Raw genomic sequence first — 16,564 nt, forward strand, 5'->3', positions numbered from 1 at the left:
TGATATATATTTGAGTCTTTGCTGATTTCGTATATGCATGATTTGATATCCTTGTAAGTCTCTCCGAGTCTTGGGTTTTTGTTTGGCCAACTAGATCTATGATTCTTGCAATGGGAGAAGTGCTTGGTTTTGGGTTCTTACCGTGTGGTGACCTTTCCCAGTGACAGTAGGGGCATCAAGGCACACATCGTGTAGTTGCGATCAAGGGTAACAAGGTGGGCTTTGTCGTAGATATGAGATTGTCCATCTACATCATGTCATCTTGCTTAAGGCGTTACTCTGTTCTTTCGGACTTAATACACTAGATGCATGCTGGATAGCGGTCGACGTGTGGAGTAATAGTAGTAGATGCAGAAAGTATCGGTCTATTTGTAGCATTCAAGTCCTTTACGATACTCCCACTACTATTCTTGAGAATAGATTTCCTTATGTGGAGAGTAGTAAAATTCCTATGCTTGTAGATCATGAAAAGAAAGCCTTAGGTGCTGGTTATATTGTTGAATTCATTCATGATGCTACTGAAAATTACTATGAGAGAGGATCATATGCTTCTACTTATTGCAATAGTATCAAGCTTCCTCTCCATATGTTCAAATTTTTGAAGCTATGCTTGTTTTACCTTCCTATGCTAGTTGATTCTTGCTCCAATAAATTGTTTGATTACAAAATCCCTATGCATAGGAAGTGGGTTAGACTTAAATGTGCTAGCCATTTGCTCCATGATGCTCTCGTTGTGTTTCAATCCTTACCTTTTATGTGAGCATCATTGAAATCAATGCCTAGCTAAGGGCGTTAAACGATAGCGCTTTTTGGGAGGCAACCCAATGAATAAATTTTTCTTTGCTTTTTGCTTCCTGTTTTGTTTTCTCCACACCATAATAATTCTGTTATGATTGTGTCTTTTGTGTTTCTTTTTGTGTTTGTGCCAAGCAAAACCGTTATGATTAGTCTTGGTGATGATTGTTGGATCATGCTGGAAAAAGACAGAAACTTTCTGCTCACGAAAAGAATTTTCATTTTTATTCTGTAAGAGCTTTTGAGTTGATTCTTTTTGCTGCTGATTTCTATGCAATTTCTTCAGACTTTCGTAACTGTTCAGTTTTTTTGAAGTACCAGAAGTATACGAAGTATACAGATTGCTATAGACTGGTCTGCTGTTAACAGATTTTGTTTTTGTTGAGTTGGTTGCTTATTTTGATGAAACTATGGATAGTATCGGAGGGTACTAGCCATGGAAAAGTGAAAATACAGCAACCCAACACCAACATAAGTAGAGTTTAAGTTCGCTACAGTACCTAAGGAAGTGGTGGTTTGCTTTCTTATACTAATGTTATCACGAGGTTCTGTTTAAGTTTCGTGTTGTGAAGTTTTCAAGTTTTGGGTGAAGTTCTTATGGACAAAGAGATAAAGAGTGGCAAGAGCTCAAGCTTGGGGATGCCCAAGGCACCCCAAGTTGATTCAAGGATGCCGTAAAAGCATAAGCTTGGGGATGCCCCGGGAAGGCATCCCCTCTTTCGTCTTCGATCCATCGGTAACGTTACTTGGGGCTATATTTTTATTCACCACATGTTATGTGCTTTGCTTGGATCGTCTTGTATCGTAGGAGTCTTTTATTTTTTGTTGTGTCACAATCATCCTTGCTGCACACCTAGAGAGAGATACATGCACTCGCCGTGATTTTGTCGAGCTTCACTTATATCCTTTGGTTAGACAATTCAGCTCACATGTGCTTCACTTATATCTTTTGAGCTAGTTGCTTTTGCTCTTTGTGCTTCAGTTATATCTTTTAGAGCACAGCTGTGCGTGGCTTGGTAGTTGATCTATGCTTTGATAGTAGTCTCAAAAGGGGTAGTTATCCAAAGGGATATGAAAACTTCCACCTTCATGTGCATTGAATAGTTAGAGAAGTTTGATTCATCTTAATTAGTTTTGAGTTGTGGTTGTGGTAATATTGAAGTTATATTAGTATGGTGTTGTGGATCTAGAAATACTTGTGTTGAAGTTAGTGATTTCCGTAGCATGCACGTATGGGGAACCGCTATGTGATGAAGTCTGAGCATGATTAGTCTATTGATTGTCATCCTTTGTGTGGCGGTCGGGATCGCGCGATGGTTTATACCTACCAACCCTTCCCCTAGGAGTATGCGTTGAATGCTTTGTTTCAATTACTACTAAAACTTTTGCAACAAGTATATGAGTTCTTCATGACTAATGTTGAGTCCATGGTTTAGATGCACTTTCACCTTCCACCATCACTATCTTCTTTAGTGTCGTGCAACTTTCACCGGTGCACAAAACCACCCATATAGCCTCCCTCAAAACAGCCACCATACCTACCTACTATGGCTTTTTCAAAGCTATTCCGAGATATATTGCCATACGACTACCACCATGACATGTGCCACCACTTCTACATTGCCATTGCATGATCATAAGATAGTTAGCGTGATGTTCCCATAGATGTCTATGCCATGCTAGATCATTGTCACGGTACACTACCGAAGGCATTTCATATAGAGTCATTATTGTTCTAAGTTTTGAGTTGTAAGTGTGATGATCATCATTGATGGAGCATTGTACCATGTGAGGAAAAAAAAAGAGGCCAAAGATGCCCACCCAAAAAAAAGAGGCCAAAGAGCCCACAAAAAAATGAGAGAAAAAGAGAGAAGGGACAATGCTACCACCCTTCCACACTTGTGCTTATTAAGCACCATGATCTTCATGATTGAGAGTCTCTCGTTTTGTCACCACCATATAGCTAGTGGGAAATTTTCATTATATAACTTGGCTTGTATATTCCAATGATAGGCTTCCTCAAAATTGCCTTAGGTCTTCGTGAGCAAGCAAGTTGGATGCACACCCACTAGTTTTCCTTAAGAGCTTTCACATACTCATAGCTCTAGTGCATCATTTGTATGGCAATCCCTACTCATTCACGTTGATATCTATTGATGAGCATCTCCATAGCTCATTGATATGCCTAGTCAATGTGACCCTCTTCTCCTTGTTTGCCTTGCAACCTCCACCACACTCCACACCACTTATAGTGCTAAAACCATGGCTCACGCTCATGTATTGCGTGAGAGTCGAAAAAGTTTGAGAAAGTAAAGGTGTGAAAACAATTACTTGGCCAATACCGGGGTTGTGCATGATTTAACATTGTTGTGCAAGGATGATAGAGCATAGCCAGACTATATGATTTTGTAGGGATACCTTTCTTTTGGCCTTGTTATTTTGAAAGTTCATGATTACCTTGCTAGTTTGCTTGAAGTATTATTGTCTCCACATCAATAGCAAACTATTGTTTTGAATCTAACGGATCTGAACATTCACGTCACATAAGAGGAGTTACAAAGGACATCTATGCTAGGTAGCATGAAAGCATCAAAAATTCATTCTTTATCACTTCCCTACTCGAGGACGAGCAGGAGTTAAGCTTGGGGATGCTTGATACGTCTCCAACGTATCTATAATTTTTGATGGTTTCATGTTGTTATCTTGTCAAACTTTGGATGTTTTATACGCCTTTTATATCTTTTTTGGGACTAACCTATTAATTCAGTGCCAAGTGCAAGTTCCTATTCTTTTCGTGTTTTTCACCCTTTTTCAGGCGGATTCCAAACGGAATAATTCTTTCTCGATGATTTTTTATGCAAAATATCAAAAATACCGGAAGAAAAAGATACCGGAGAGGGGTCCCGAGGAAGCCACAAGCCCTATCGGCGCGGCCCCCCCAGGCCGCACCAACCAAGCTTGTGGGCCCCTCAGGGGCCCACTTGACGCAACTCCACCGCCATGAGGTCCTATAAATCCAGAAACCTCCAAAAAGAAACCTAGATCAGGAGTTCCGCCGCCGCAAGCCTCTGTAACCACCAAAAACCTATCTGGAGCCTGTTCCGGCACCCTGCCGGAGGGGGAATCCATCTCCGGTGGCCATCTTCATCATCTCGGCGATCTCCATGACGAGGAGGGAGTAGTTCTCCCTCGGGGCTGAGGGTATGTACGAGTAGCTATGTGTTTGATCTCTCTCTCTCTCTCGTGTTCTTGAGATGTCTTGATCTCGATGTACCGTGGGCTTTGCTACTATATTTGGATCTTATGATGTTCTTCCCCCTCTCCCTTCTTGTAATGAATTCAGTTTCCCCTTTGGAGTTATCTTATCGGATTGAGTCTTTGAGAACACTTGATGTATGTCTTGCACGTGTCTATCTGCTGTGATCAACTTGCGGTTTCGTGACATTGGGAACCTATGCATATGGTTTGGCACATGTGGATCCATGTGAGTACTCGATGTGTGTTTGGGTGATCAACTTGCGGGTTCGTGACATTGGGAACCTATGCCTAGGGGTTGGCACACGTTTTGACTCTCTGGTAGAAACTTTGGGCACTCTTTGAAGTTCTATGTGTTGGTTGAATAGATGATTCTGAGATTATGTGATGCATATCGTATAATCATGCACACGGATACTTGAGGTGACAACGGAGTATCTAGGTGACATTAGGGTCTTGGTTGAGATGTATCTTAAGGTGTTATTCTAGTACAAACTCTATGATGGATCGAACGGAAAGAATAGCTTCGTGTTATTTTACTACGGACTCTTGAATAGATCGATCAGAAAGAATAGCTTTGTGGTGGTTTCGTACCCAACAATAATCTCTTCGTTTGTTCTCCTCTATTAGTGACTTTGGAGTGAATCTTTGTTGCATGTCGAGGGCTAGTTATATGATCCAATTATGTTATTATTGTTGAGAGAACTTCACTAGTGAAAGTATGAACCCTAGGCCTTGTTTCCACGCATTGCAATACCGTTCGTGCTCACTTTTTTTACTAGTTACCTTGCTGTTTTTGTAATTTCAGATTACAAAAACCTATATCTACCATCCATATTGCACTTGTTTCACCATCTCTTCGTCGAACTAGTGCACCTATACAACTTAATTGTATTGAGTGTGTTGGGGACACAAGAGACTCTTTGTTATTTGGTTGCAGGGTTGCTTGAGAGAGACCATCTTCATCCTATGCCTCCCGCGGATTGATAAACCTTAGGTCAACCACTTGAGGGAAAATTGCTACTGTCCTACGAACCTCTGCGCTTGGAGGCCCAACAACCTCTACAAGGAGAAGGTTGCGTAGTAGACATCAATGCGTATCTCTCAGGATGTGACTTTTGACAAGTCTCGTCCCTTCTACCCACGCCCATCTTCCTCGACTTTTTCAGTGGAGGATATCTCTTTCCTCACTTTTCTTGACACACCTATCACACCCGTCGAGCCTTTGCCTATTCGTTCCGCTCCCTCTGCTTCTCCACCTCGAGTCGATTTGTCGCCACCATCTTCCACGGTATCCTCGTCTAGCATGTCACCGGATTCTACACCTTCATCTCCGGTGACTTCTTCGTCGCCACTCCCCAATTCTATCTTGGCGATTCCTCCTTCCATTGTTCCATCTTTTCCTGAGTGTTACACCCGTCATTCACGTTCTGTGGATGCCTCTGTGGATGTGTCGTCATCCTCGTCTCAGCCTACTTATGGCTTGTGTTCTCGACCTCGTCCGCCTGTTGATCGCTTTGGATTTTCCACCGCTGGTGCTGCTGTTCTTGAGCCGACTACTTATCATCAGGTTGTTGTTCATCCTGAATGGCAGTTTGTGATGGCAGAGGAGATTGCTGCTCTTGAACGCACTGGTACATGGGATCTTGTTTCCCTTCCTCCCGGAGTCCGTCCCATCACTTGTAAGTGGGTCTACAAGGTTAAGACTCGCTCTGATGGTTCTCTTGAGCGTCACAAAGCTCTTCTTGTGGCTCGTGGTTTTCAGCAGGAGCATGGTCGTGATTATGACGAGACTTTTGCTCATGTGGCTCATATGACCATTGTTCGTACACTTCTTGTCGTGGCCTCTACACACCACTGGTCTATCTGTTAGCTTGATGTTAAGAATGCTTTTCTTAATGGTGAGCTGCGTGAGGAGGTGTACATGCAGCCACCACCTGGGTATTCTGTTCCTGATGGCATGGTATGTCGTCTTCGTCGCTCTCTCTATGACCTTAAGCAAGCCCCACGCGCCTGGTTTGAGCGTTTTGCCTCTGTGGTGACTGTCGCTGGTTTTTCACCCAGTGTTCATGATCCAGCATTGTTTATTCACCTTTCTCCTCGTGGTCGGACTCTTCTTCTTCTCTATGATGATGACATGGTCATCACTGGGGATGACCCCGAGTATATTGCCTTTGTCAAGGCCCGCCTTAGTGAGCAGTTCCTTATGTCTGATCTTGGACCTCTTCGCTACTTTCTTGGGATTGAAGTCTCTTCTACCTCTGATGGCTTCTTTATATCCCAGGAAAAGTATATCCACGATCTTCTTGCTCGTGCTGCTCTTACTGATGAGCGCATTGTTGAGACTCCTATGGAGCTCAATGTTCACCTCTCTGCTACTGATGGTGATCCCCTGCCTGACCCGACGCGTTATCGTCATCTTGTTGGCAGTCTTGTTTATCTAGCTGTCACTCGTCCGGATATCTCTTATCCGGTTCATATTCTGAGTCAGTTCGTCTCTGCTCCCACATCGGTTCACTATAGTCATCTCCTCCGTGTTCTCCGATATCTTCGGGGCACGATCTCTCACCGTCTATTATTTCCTCGCTCCAATTCTTTACAGCTTCAGGCCTATTCGGATGCTACGTGGGCTAGTGATCCTTCAGATCGCCGTTCACTTTCTGCTTACTGTGTTTTCTTGGTGGTTCTGTCATTGTCTGGAAGACGAAGAAACATGTTGCAGTTTACCGTTTGAGTGCAGAGGCTGAGTTGCGAGCAATGGCTCTTTTGACGACAGATGTGACTTGGTTACGGTGGTTACTTCAGGATTTTGGTGTTTCTGTCACTACACCGACTCTGCTCTTATCTCACAGTACATGTGCTATTAGCATTGCACGCGATCCTGTGAAGCATGAGCTCACCAAGCATATTGGTGTTGATGCTTTCTATGTGCGCGCTGTTATGCAGGATCAGGTTGTTGCTCTTCAGTATGTGCCTTCCGAGTTACAATTGGTGGATTTCCTGACGAAGGCCCAGACTAGAGCACAACATGGATTTTATCTCTCCAAACTCAGTGTTGTTCATCCACCATGAGTTTGAGGGGGGGGGGGGGGGTGTTAGAGTTATAATATAAGTCATGTACCCTTTTGTATTTATCCCAATATATAAGGGGTTTCCTGCATATAGTCCATCACATGTACATGTATATATACCGGCCTATGGCCTCATGGGAATACAAGTTGCATATTCCTAACAGGAAACATATCAACATGTCCCGCCTGGTCCTCTCCCAAGTGCTTTGCAACATGAATCATGTTGTGCTCGGGAGTTTGCAACATGACCCATGTTGCTGACTCGCGATACGTTCATTTTGCATCATGTTTTCCTACTGTTATTTATAATGTTTTTGGTCATCATTCCACTTTATGATGTAATTCTAATGTATTTTCTCTCTTAATTTATATATTTATATAGAGAGGGAAATTACCGACATCTGGAATTCTCGACCGAAAAAGTTACAACAAAGATAGCTATTCGATGAATCTTCAGATGACCTAAAACTTCACGGAGATTTTTTATCCAATATATAAAAAATATTGGAACTAATAAATAAGAGGGGGCACCTGCTATCCACAACTTGTGGGCCCGACAACAGCCCTTCGGTGTCCTCCTTTGGCTATAAGAATCTTTTTGACCTAGAAAAATAAGACGAGGATTTTTGGGAGAAGCACCGCAGTCTCGATGCGGAAACTAGACAGGAGCACTTTTCCTCTCTGGCGGAGTGATTCTGCCCAGGATACTTCCCTCTGGGAGGGGGTCGAAGACATCAACATCACCAACACTTCCTCCATTGTGGGAGGACCAATTTTCATCAACATCTTCACTAGCATCATCTCATCCCAAATCCTAATTCATCTCTTATATTCAATCTTTGTCCCAAAACTTCAGATTGGTACGTGTGGGTTGTTAATAGTGTTGATTACATCTTTGTTACAACATAATTTTCCCAAGTAGTTTTGGTGGTTGATGACAATGCCATTTGCGGACTAACCATGTGCATTAAGCTTTCGGAGATTAACACGTGGCACGAGACGATTTTATTCCCCTCACTGGTTAAAAGAGAGGACGATTATTTTCTGTCGATTTAGTGTTGGTGGACTTGAGTCGTAGGAAATCCGTACTATCAAGAGGGGGTCCGCATTTGGAAAGGTTGGGTGGAATTTACACGTACACATTTACACCCTTTCCTTTCCCGACACTTTGGATCTTTTGATCTCTCTTAGGTCTCATCATTTTCATCTAAGCGGAAGTACCACGTTGGAGAGTGATAGTACCGCTCCAGCGGTACTACAGCCCTGCGGTGGAATGGCCTCTTCCGCTTTATATGTTCTTGTGGTGCCTTTGCCTCTGTTAAGCGGAAGTACCATTAGGGTTAAAGCAGTAGTACTAGTCGGGTGGTACCGCGGCCCTCCACACCTACTACGCTTATTTTTTGCTCCATGGGTAATCTCTCTACTCGAGCAAAATTAGAGCGGCAGTAGACAGCGGTAGTACCATTGCGCACGATACTATAGTGCTTCCCTCATTTATTTTTGCTAAGTCCTCTTCCTACAGTGCCAGGTGGAAGTAACGCTGGCAGGGGAGCGGTAGTACCGCTCTGGCGGCACTACTGTCCCCCTTGACTGTCTTAGTTGTACGTGAAGTTCGGATCTTCCGTGTAAGCGGAAGTACCGCTCACTAGAGCGGTACTACCACTTATACATGGTTTGTGGGCAAAAAACGGTCAGATTTTCTTCCACTATATAAGTGGGTCTTCTTCTCCAAGAGACTTCGCCTCTTTTCCCAAAATTCTCCATTGTTGCTCCTAAGCTTATTCTTGTCCAATCTTTCTCCCTAGGCATTCAATCTTGTTGATGCTCTAGGGTTTGAAGGAGGAGGCCTTGATCTACACTTCCACCAAGAGAAATTTGATTCCGCCCACTAATCCCTTGCGGATCTTGTTACTCTTGGGTTTTTTAGCACTCTTGTATTAAGTTCATGACAAACGAAGTAATGCTTGGACTAAGATGACTAGACAAAGTAAACTCAACCGATATGAATAAACCCCATCGTTTTACCCTTATATTAGCAACACAAAGACGCAATTTGTCCCCTTCTGTCACTGGGATATAGAAATACGCCAGGTTGAACCTACTACAACACACCTCTCTCATCGAAGAAATATCAATCTAGTTGGCCAAACTCTTTCAATAGATCAGAGAGAATTACCAAGCTATCATAATCATGCACATAAGAATCATATTATATGTCAGAGGAGACTCAAATATTTATCATGAATAATCTGAACACAAACCCACAATTCGTCGGATCCCAACAAGCGCACCGTACAAAAGAGTTGCATTGTACGGATCAAAGCGAAGATGCGATGATCATTGTATTGAAGATCAAAGAGAGAGATATATCCATCTAGGTACTGCTATGGACCCATAGGTGTGTGGTGAACTACTCACATGTCATCATGAGGGGTAGCAAGGTTGATGAAGAACACGTCCGTGATTGATCCCCCTCCGGTGGAGTGCCGGAATGGAGCTCTAGATGCCCCCCGTCGGAACAGAGACTTGCGGTGGCGTAAAAAGTGTTTCGGAACCTCCCTTGAAGGTTTTAGGGTAAATAAGAATTTATAGGCCAAAGAACGGGGTCCGGAGAGCCACGAGGCGGCCACAAGCCATCAGGACGCGCCCCTAGGTCAGGCCTTATTGGCTTGTGGGGGCCTCATGTACCCTCAGACCTTCTTTCGATGCTCCACGATCTTGTTTTTGAGTCAGAAAAAATTCACAAAAAGTTTTAGGTCAATTGGGTTTCATTTGGTACTGGAACCTGAAAAGTGAAAAAATATGCAGAAAACAACAACTAGCATGGGGCACTTGGTCAATAGGTTAGTGCTAAAAAATAATATAAATTGATAGATACGCTCATAGAAAGTGTTCTAAAATGATAACATGGTAGCTTGGAACAATCACAAATTATAGATACGTTGGAGACGTATCAACTACGGAGTGGAATAAGTTAAACAACGACCGATTCATGGATGATTGAAAGTGGGAGAACAATTTTAGTGGATTGGGGAAAATTAGAAGTTGGGTTTGACTCGCAGGAGGAGTGGATAAGGGGCAACATGATTTTTCTCTAGAGGACATGGTGGATTGGCGGGCCCAATAAAGGACGGGACCGCTTGCTCTCTCATAAGAATGGTTGGTTACCCCCCAAGTGTAACAGTGTTGTAACATAGCAATAAGTATTTCCCTCGATTAGAGAACCAAGATTCACTAAACAAGGTGGAGTTCTCCTAGCAAACAACGTCACTTGTACCTACACACACGTAATAGAAACAAGCTTGTCCACAACACGTCAAGAAGGTTGTCAAGCTTCTTGTCTTGGTAGTTATAAGATAAAATTGCAAGTGATAATGATAATTTTGTAGGTAGGTAAAATGTTACAACAAAGAACAAACATTGTAACAAAGATTTCCATAATGGAGAATAAACTGGGGGCATAGATGCACTAGTGACATTTCTCTATAGCATACAAGTGTGATGTGGTAAACAAATTACAATTGAGCAATGCTTAAATTTTAATATATAAATTTATGACTATGATTATTCATGATAACTTTTCATATAGGCATTCGTCTGTGACTTAAGACCCATGTCAAATATGCATCCTGAAGTATTAAGCTTACAAGAAAAATAGCATTGGAATAAGGATGATGACATAATGTAGACAATAAAACATCAATAAATATGACGATACACCATCGTTTTATCCTTATGACAACAATACAATACGTGTTTTGTCTCTTTCTATCATTGAGATATAGAATACCCCAAGATTAGAACCCACTAAAAAGCACCACTCTTTTGAAGAAAAAACCATCGAACTTGGCAAGGAAGATATATAGACCGGAGAGCGCGCAAAGTTATTTAATTATACAACAAGAAGTGATAATTCATAAAGTGACAATTCATCATATCCTAACAAACAAATCCACATATTACATCGAATTGATCTTGATCATGTGAGTCAGCTCACGAGAGCACGATATTAAGTATCAAAGAAGGGGAAAGAGAGAGAGAGAGAGAGAGGAGAGAGGGAGAGAGAGAGAGAGAGGGAGAGAGAGAGGAAGGGCGAGAGATAGGGGGAGAAAGAGGGAGAGAGAGAGATAGAGAGAAAGGGCGAGAGAGAGATCTAGCTACTGCTATGGACCCTAGGGTCCTAACAAAACTACTCACACATGGTCATGGAGGCAGTAAGGTTGATGAAGAAGACTTCGACAGAGTACCGAAAGAAGTTTGCAGATTGGATTTCCTCAAATCAGAAGCTTGCAATGGTAGAAAATTTTAGAGAAAAAATGGTACCGAGGGTTTTTCGATTTATGAGATTTATAAGCGGAAGAATGGGCTTAAGGCGGTGCACGTGGGGCCCACATGGCCATGGGACGTGCCCTAGGGCCTAGGGCGTGTCACCCGACCACGTGGAGGTCCTATGGCCCCTCTGATGTATTCTAGAATCTTTGTTGCCTGTTTTTTTATTAAACTCGAGAATTGATTAAAATCAACAGATCGTTCAACTTGTTGCGTTCGCCGTCTCCATCACCGTTCAATCATTTTTATCTCGCAAACTGGCGTGCCTCATGTGCAATGAACCGTCCACACAAATCTTATCCTCCCGAAAACCATTGTCTTCCTCTTTCACGTCCAGCTCCGAGGACACTCCGCCTCCACTACCGCCGCTGTAAGTAGGCCGCTCCACATGTACTGTTGTTGCAAAGCGTCGTCGTCATTGCCATCCCTTTCCTATCCCATCATTCTCCTTCATCTCTCCTATCCGAATATGATCCACTTTTTTGCCCGAAGACGGTGCCGCTGCCATGTCCGGCAAGAGATGTTGGTGCTACAATTGGAGATGCACTAGCAGCCTCCTTTTGATGGCGAGCATCGGTGCTGCAAGCCCGACCAATGCTCACTAGTGTCGCCGTCGGGTGCAAGTAGACGGTGATGCAGAACTCGACTGGGAATGCAACATCGCCACTTTTGCAGAAATATCATCGATGTTGGGGGAATACGATAGTACGACGATGCGTCGCTTCTACAACATAATAACGTCGCAAAAAATATCTACAATAAGACCTCATTTACAAAAGAAATTCTGCAACAAGACTTCAGTTGCCAAAAAAATGCAACAAGACCTATGTTGCAAGAGTGGATGAAGCTGCTTGATGCGCCCGATCTAACGGATCATGAGCCGACATATCATATAAAAAGATCCGTTGGCTCACGCGTAGCACGTCCATTAAATCCTTGGGATTTTTTAACCTTCATAGATACTATTTTTTGTAAAGTCATAAAACATGCAGAAAACAATAAGTGACACCAAGAAAAATTATCAGGTTAGTAAAAGAATGCTATAAAAAAGTATATAAAAGTAATAGTATAGTAGCATAAAATAATATATATTCATCATTTAGGATGCAGAACGAGTTAATTTTTCATTCAAGGTAATTTTATGATCGTTTTATAAATAAATTTCATTTTGTATACAAATAGTTACATGTATATTGATTAACTACGTAGAATTTGGCATAAGAAAATAAATATATAGGTCATAAGACCATAAAATCTACAATTTATGTATATTTTACACTATGGTTTTACACTTGTTACTTTATAAAGCATAAAATATTTTTTACAACAACTTAATATTTTCTTACGTCCCACTTTTAGGTATGAAGTAAGAAAAAAAATTACAGAACGTAAAAATACGATGCATTAATGGCAAGAGGAAGTGAGAAATAACTATTCCTCATCAAAGATGACGAATAGTGCATGATTTCAAGGAGGCAGTAGATATATGTTTGAGATGTATGAATAACACGTGTCATTCCAAGGAGGTAGTCGATACTTCGATCAGAATCCGCCGGATGATTTCAAGGGGTTTCCCTTGTTTTCATCGAGGCACATTTCAGGGTGAAAAATGACTTTTTTTTAGCTGTACTTCTTTCTTTTTCATTTGTTTTTTGCTTGAAAAACTCTTATTTATTTGTTATAGGAGAATGGATTAGGGCTTGCTCAACTATTCCGCGGCATAGCGGGCTTTTAAGCAACTATGGCCGAATCAACTAGGCATTCGCCCATGGGCCAATGCTACTAGGCCCTAGCCAATACCGCTGCAGCAGAGCCCTTCACAGAACAAACACAGCGTCCACTCATAAAAAAAATAAAAAAAATAAAGGGGAAACAGACACAGAGCTCCGCTCGCCGGCCGCAACGCCTGCCATCCTCCTCAACGGCGGGCGGCGGCAGCAGCAGCCATCTCACCGCCTTCCCTCTCGCCGCGTCCAATCTAGCCCTCCCTTCCCCTAGCAGCCGCCGCATACAACGCAGATCCGAACTCCTCTCCCATCCTCTGCCATCTCAGTTTGGATCTTGACCCCCCCTCGTCCTCTCCTCCCCAACCACAGCACGGGCGGGCGGCAGATACGCACGATGGATGGATATGCAATAATTCCCGCTGATCAGGTATACACATGAAATTCTTCCTATGCATGTCAGGAAAAGGACCGACCATGTGCTGATTGTTCTGTTTGTCAGTTCTCCCATCAGGGCTCTGTTCTTCCAACAAATTCAACACAATTTAGGTTGCTGATAGATGCATCTCAATTTTTTTCCTTCTTGTGATAGAGTTGAAGTGGAAACGAACTTTGTGAAATTGCTATAGGTTCTAGTGACACCGTGACAGAAAGGGTCATATAATTGAACTAGTCAGGAAAAAAAAATCGCAAACACATAGTGACTGTAGTGTAGACATTGGGTCTCAACCTGACGATTGGAGAAACCAAAGAAGAAGAAAAAACTGGACTCCAAAATGAAACGTATCTTGGGGCTGATTGGATGGGGAAGATCGGTCGAAAAATCTGAATATGTTATCTAAGATTTTTTGTTGTTTGCATTCAGGAACAATCAGTAATTGCTGCGGACTGGAGTGCAGGAGTACTGTCAGATGAATTGGAGATGCATGAAAACTCAGCAGACTTTTCGCCACAGCTTGCTGAAGAGCAGAACCAGTTATATATTCTGGGAGTCAATGAAATGCCAATTAATGACACAGGCAGTGCAAGTGATTCAGATGGCAGCTCAGAAAATGAGACAGATAAAGAACCGGGAAAGTACTTCTATCCTGGTTTTGAGGAGTTGGTTAATCCAAGACCACCAGAAGTTGGAATGAGATTCCCAACCCTTGAAGATGCCAACCGGTACTACAGTGCACATGCTCTCCTGACTGGTTTTGTGGCAATCAGGGGACCGAATTTTATGAGAAAGAAGTTTCACATAGAATGCAACAGGAGCCGCAAATTGGCCCCATCTCAGGACCTGAAGAGGAAGAGGGAAGTATATTCTGTAAACAAGGCACAGTGTGAGGCAAGGGTGGTTGTGAAGCCCGTTAAGGGGCAATGGGAGTACACAACAGTTCGGAGTGAACACAACCATCCGTTATGTCCAAGCCCGTCGCTCACAAGATTCTTCCTTAGCTGCAAACACATGTCAGCCGAAGAAAGGTCGTTTTTAAGAGCTCTGCAACAAAGTAGTATACATCCCAAGAAAGCCATGAAGATTTTCAAGAGAATGAGAGGCATTTTGGGGAACCTACCGTTCAAGACAAAAGATGCCAATACCTCACAGTGTGCAGAACAACAGGAAAAACCAAACTCAGACGTAGAAACAACAGTGAATCATTTGAAGGAATTGGAGCTGCAAAACCCATTTGTTTCCTTCACCACTCAAATAGACGAAGATAGCGTAGTTAGGAGTCTTTTCTGGACTGATGCGAGGTCAAGGATAGATTATGAGATCTTCGGAGATGTCTTATCATTTGATACTACCTATAGCACAAATAAGCACAATATGCCTTTCACTTCTATTACTGGAATGAATGGGCACGGAAGAACTCTCGTATTTGGATGCGCCTTGCTACAAGATAAGAAAGCTGAAACCTTCAAATGGATGTTCCAAACATTCTTGCATGTAATGGGAGGGGAAATGCCAAGAGCAATCGTAACAGATCAGGATGAAGCTATAAAAAAAGCAATTTCGGAGGTCATGCCACAAGTAAAGCACAGGTTTTGTAAGTTCCACGTAATGAGGAAAGCACGGGAAAAGCTTGGAGGCTTCATAATGGCAAGAGGTAACATAAATTCAGAGTTGGATGCCCTAGTTAACAACTCTCTGACAGAAAAAGAATTTGAGGAAGGATGGGCTACGCTGATTGAGAGATACAGTGCAAGTGGAAATGAGTACCTACAACTCTTGTGGGAAACAAGGAGAGAGTGGGTGCCTGTTTATTTCAGAGAAGATTTCTATCCATTTGCGGAAACGACTGGATGTTGTGAGGGGGCAAACTTATTATTCAAAGACTATGTGCTTCCTAAGGACAGAATAGAGAAGTTCCTTGAAAGATATGAAGACATGCAAGAGAGGATAATAAGAATAGATGATGAAGATAGGTTGCAATCAAGAACTGAACCTTCATGTTTCTCAATGCAGCCTATTGAAAAGCATGCAGCACACATTTACACAAGGCAGATATTTCTAAAAGTGCAGAGGGAGCTACTCCATTCTACAGCATTCAACGTGGATGAGATACAGCCGGAGACAGTGTTCAGACTGCAAAAGGTGTCCAACTACGAGAACCCAGAGTTTGACAGGAATTCCTTCGAACTGTTAGTCGAACCTGGCACCAATGCAATCAAATGCGAGTGCGCAAAGTTCACTAGGGATGGTATACCGTGCTGCCACATGTTCAGACTTTTCACTCAGTTTGGGGTCAATGAAATACCAGGGCAATACATAGTGCCCAGGTGGACTGCCAAATTTAAAGAGGAGCAGATGAAACAGTACAAGGAAAAATGCTTGGGCAGCCGTGGCATGGACGAATCAGAAAATACCATGAGATATGCAATGTTACTGAGTAAAGTAACTGACATTGGCAAAGAAATATGTGGTGATGGCTCGAAATGCGATAAATTCAGTCTGGAACTAGACGCGATTGAGGGAAAAATTGGAAAGGCGACAGAAGAAACACCTGAAACTGATGACAGTTAGACCGTACCTTTTGTGTACACAGTCTCCGAGAACAGTCGCTTTGGCAGCAGTAGCTGCTGAGCACTGGCGCCTCCGGTGCGGTTGCCATCATGTGAATATACGAGAGGCTATTGTCAACTGTTGATGGACGTCAGCATCCAGGATGAATCTTAGTTAGGAGAGTCAGTTAAATCGTTGTCATTGAGACTCATGTTGATGAAGTACTTAGAATAGTTAGGTTTCAGGAGACAGGTTGTAGTATGTCGTATCCGTTTTCTGTCCAGGATTATGCTGGCATGAGTCTATCCGTTTTCTGTCCAGGATTATGCTGGCATGAGTCTATCCGTGTTCTGTCCAGGATTTGCTGGCACGAGTCTATCTTTACCTGCGGTTTCACGTGA

At 42.7% G+C, this 16,564-nt stretch overlaps 1 protein-coding gene across 1 annotated transcript; it reads left to right on the forward strand.

The window, feature by feature from the left end:
- The first annotated feature begins 13,330 nt into the window (after positions 1-13,330).
- Positions 13,331-16,564, forward strand: LOC123447507 (protein FAR1-RELATED SEQUENCE 9-like). Its single transcript, XM_045124118.1, has 2 exons — positions 13,331-13,604; positions 14,040-16,564. Exons 1-2 carry the CDS (start codon positions 13,572-13,574, stop codon positions 16,182-16,184), a joined length of 2,178 nt encoding a protein of 725 aa, XP_044980053.1. The 5' UTR covers positions 13,331-13,571; the 3' UTR covers positions 16,185-16,564.

Source organism: Hordeum vulgare, chromosome 1H (genome assembly GCF_904849725.1).
Source record: "Hordeum vulgare subsp. vulgare chromosome 1H, MorexV3_pseudomolecules_assembly, whole genome shotgun sequence".
NCBI lineage: Eukaryota > Viridiplantae > Streptophyta > Magnoliopsida > Poales > Poaceae > Hordeum > Hordeum vulgare.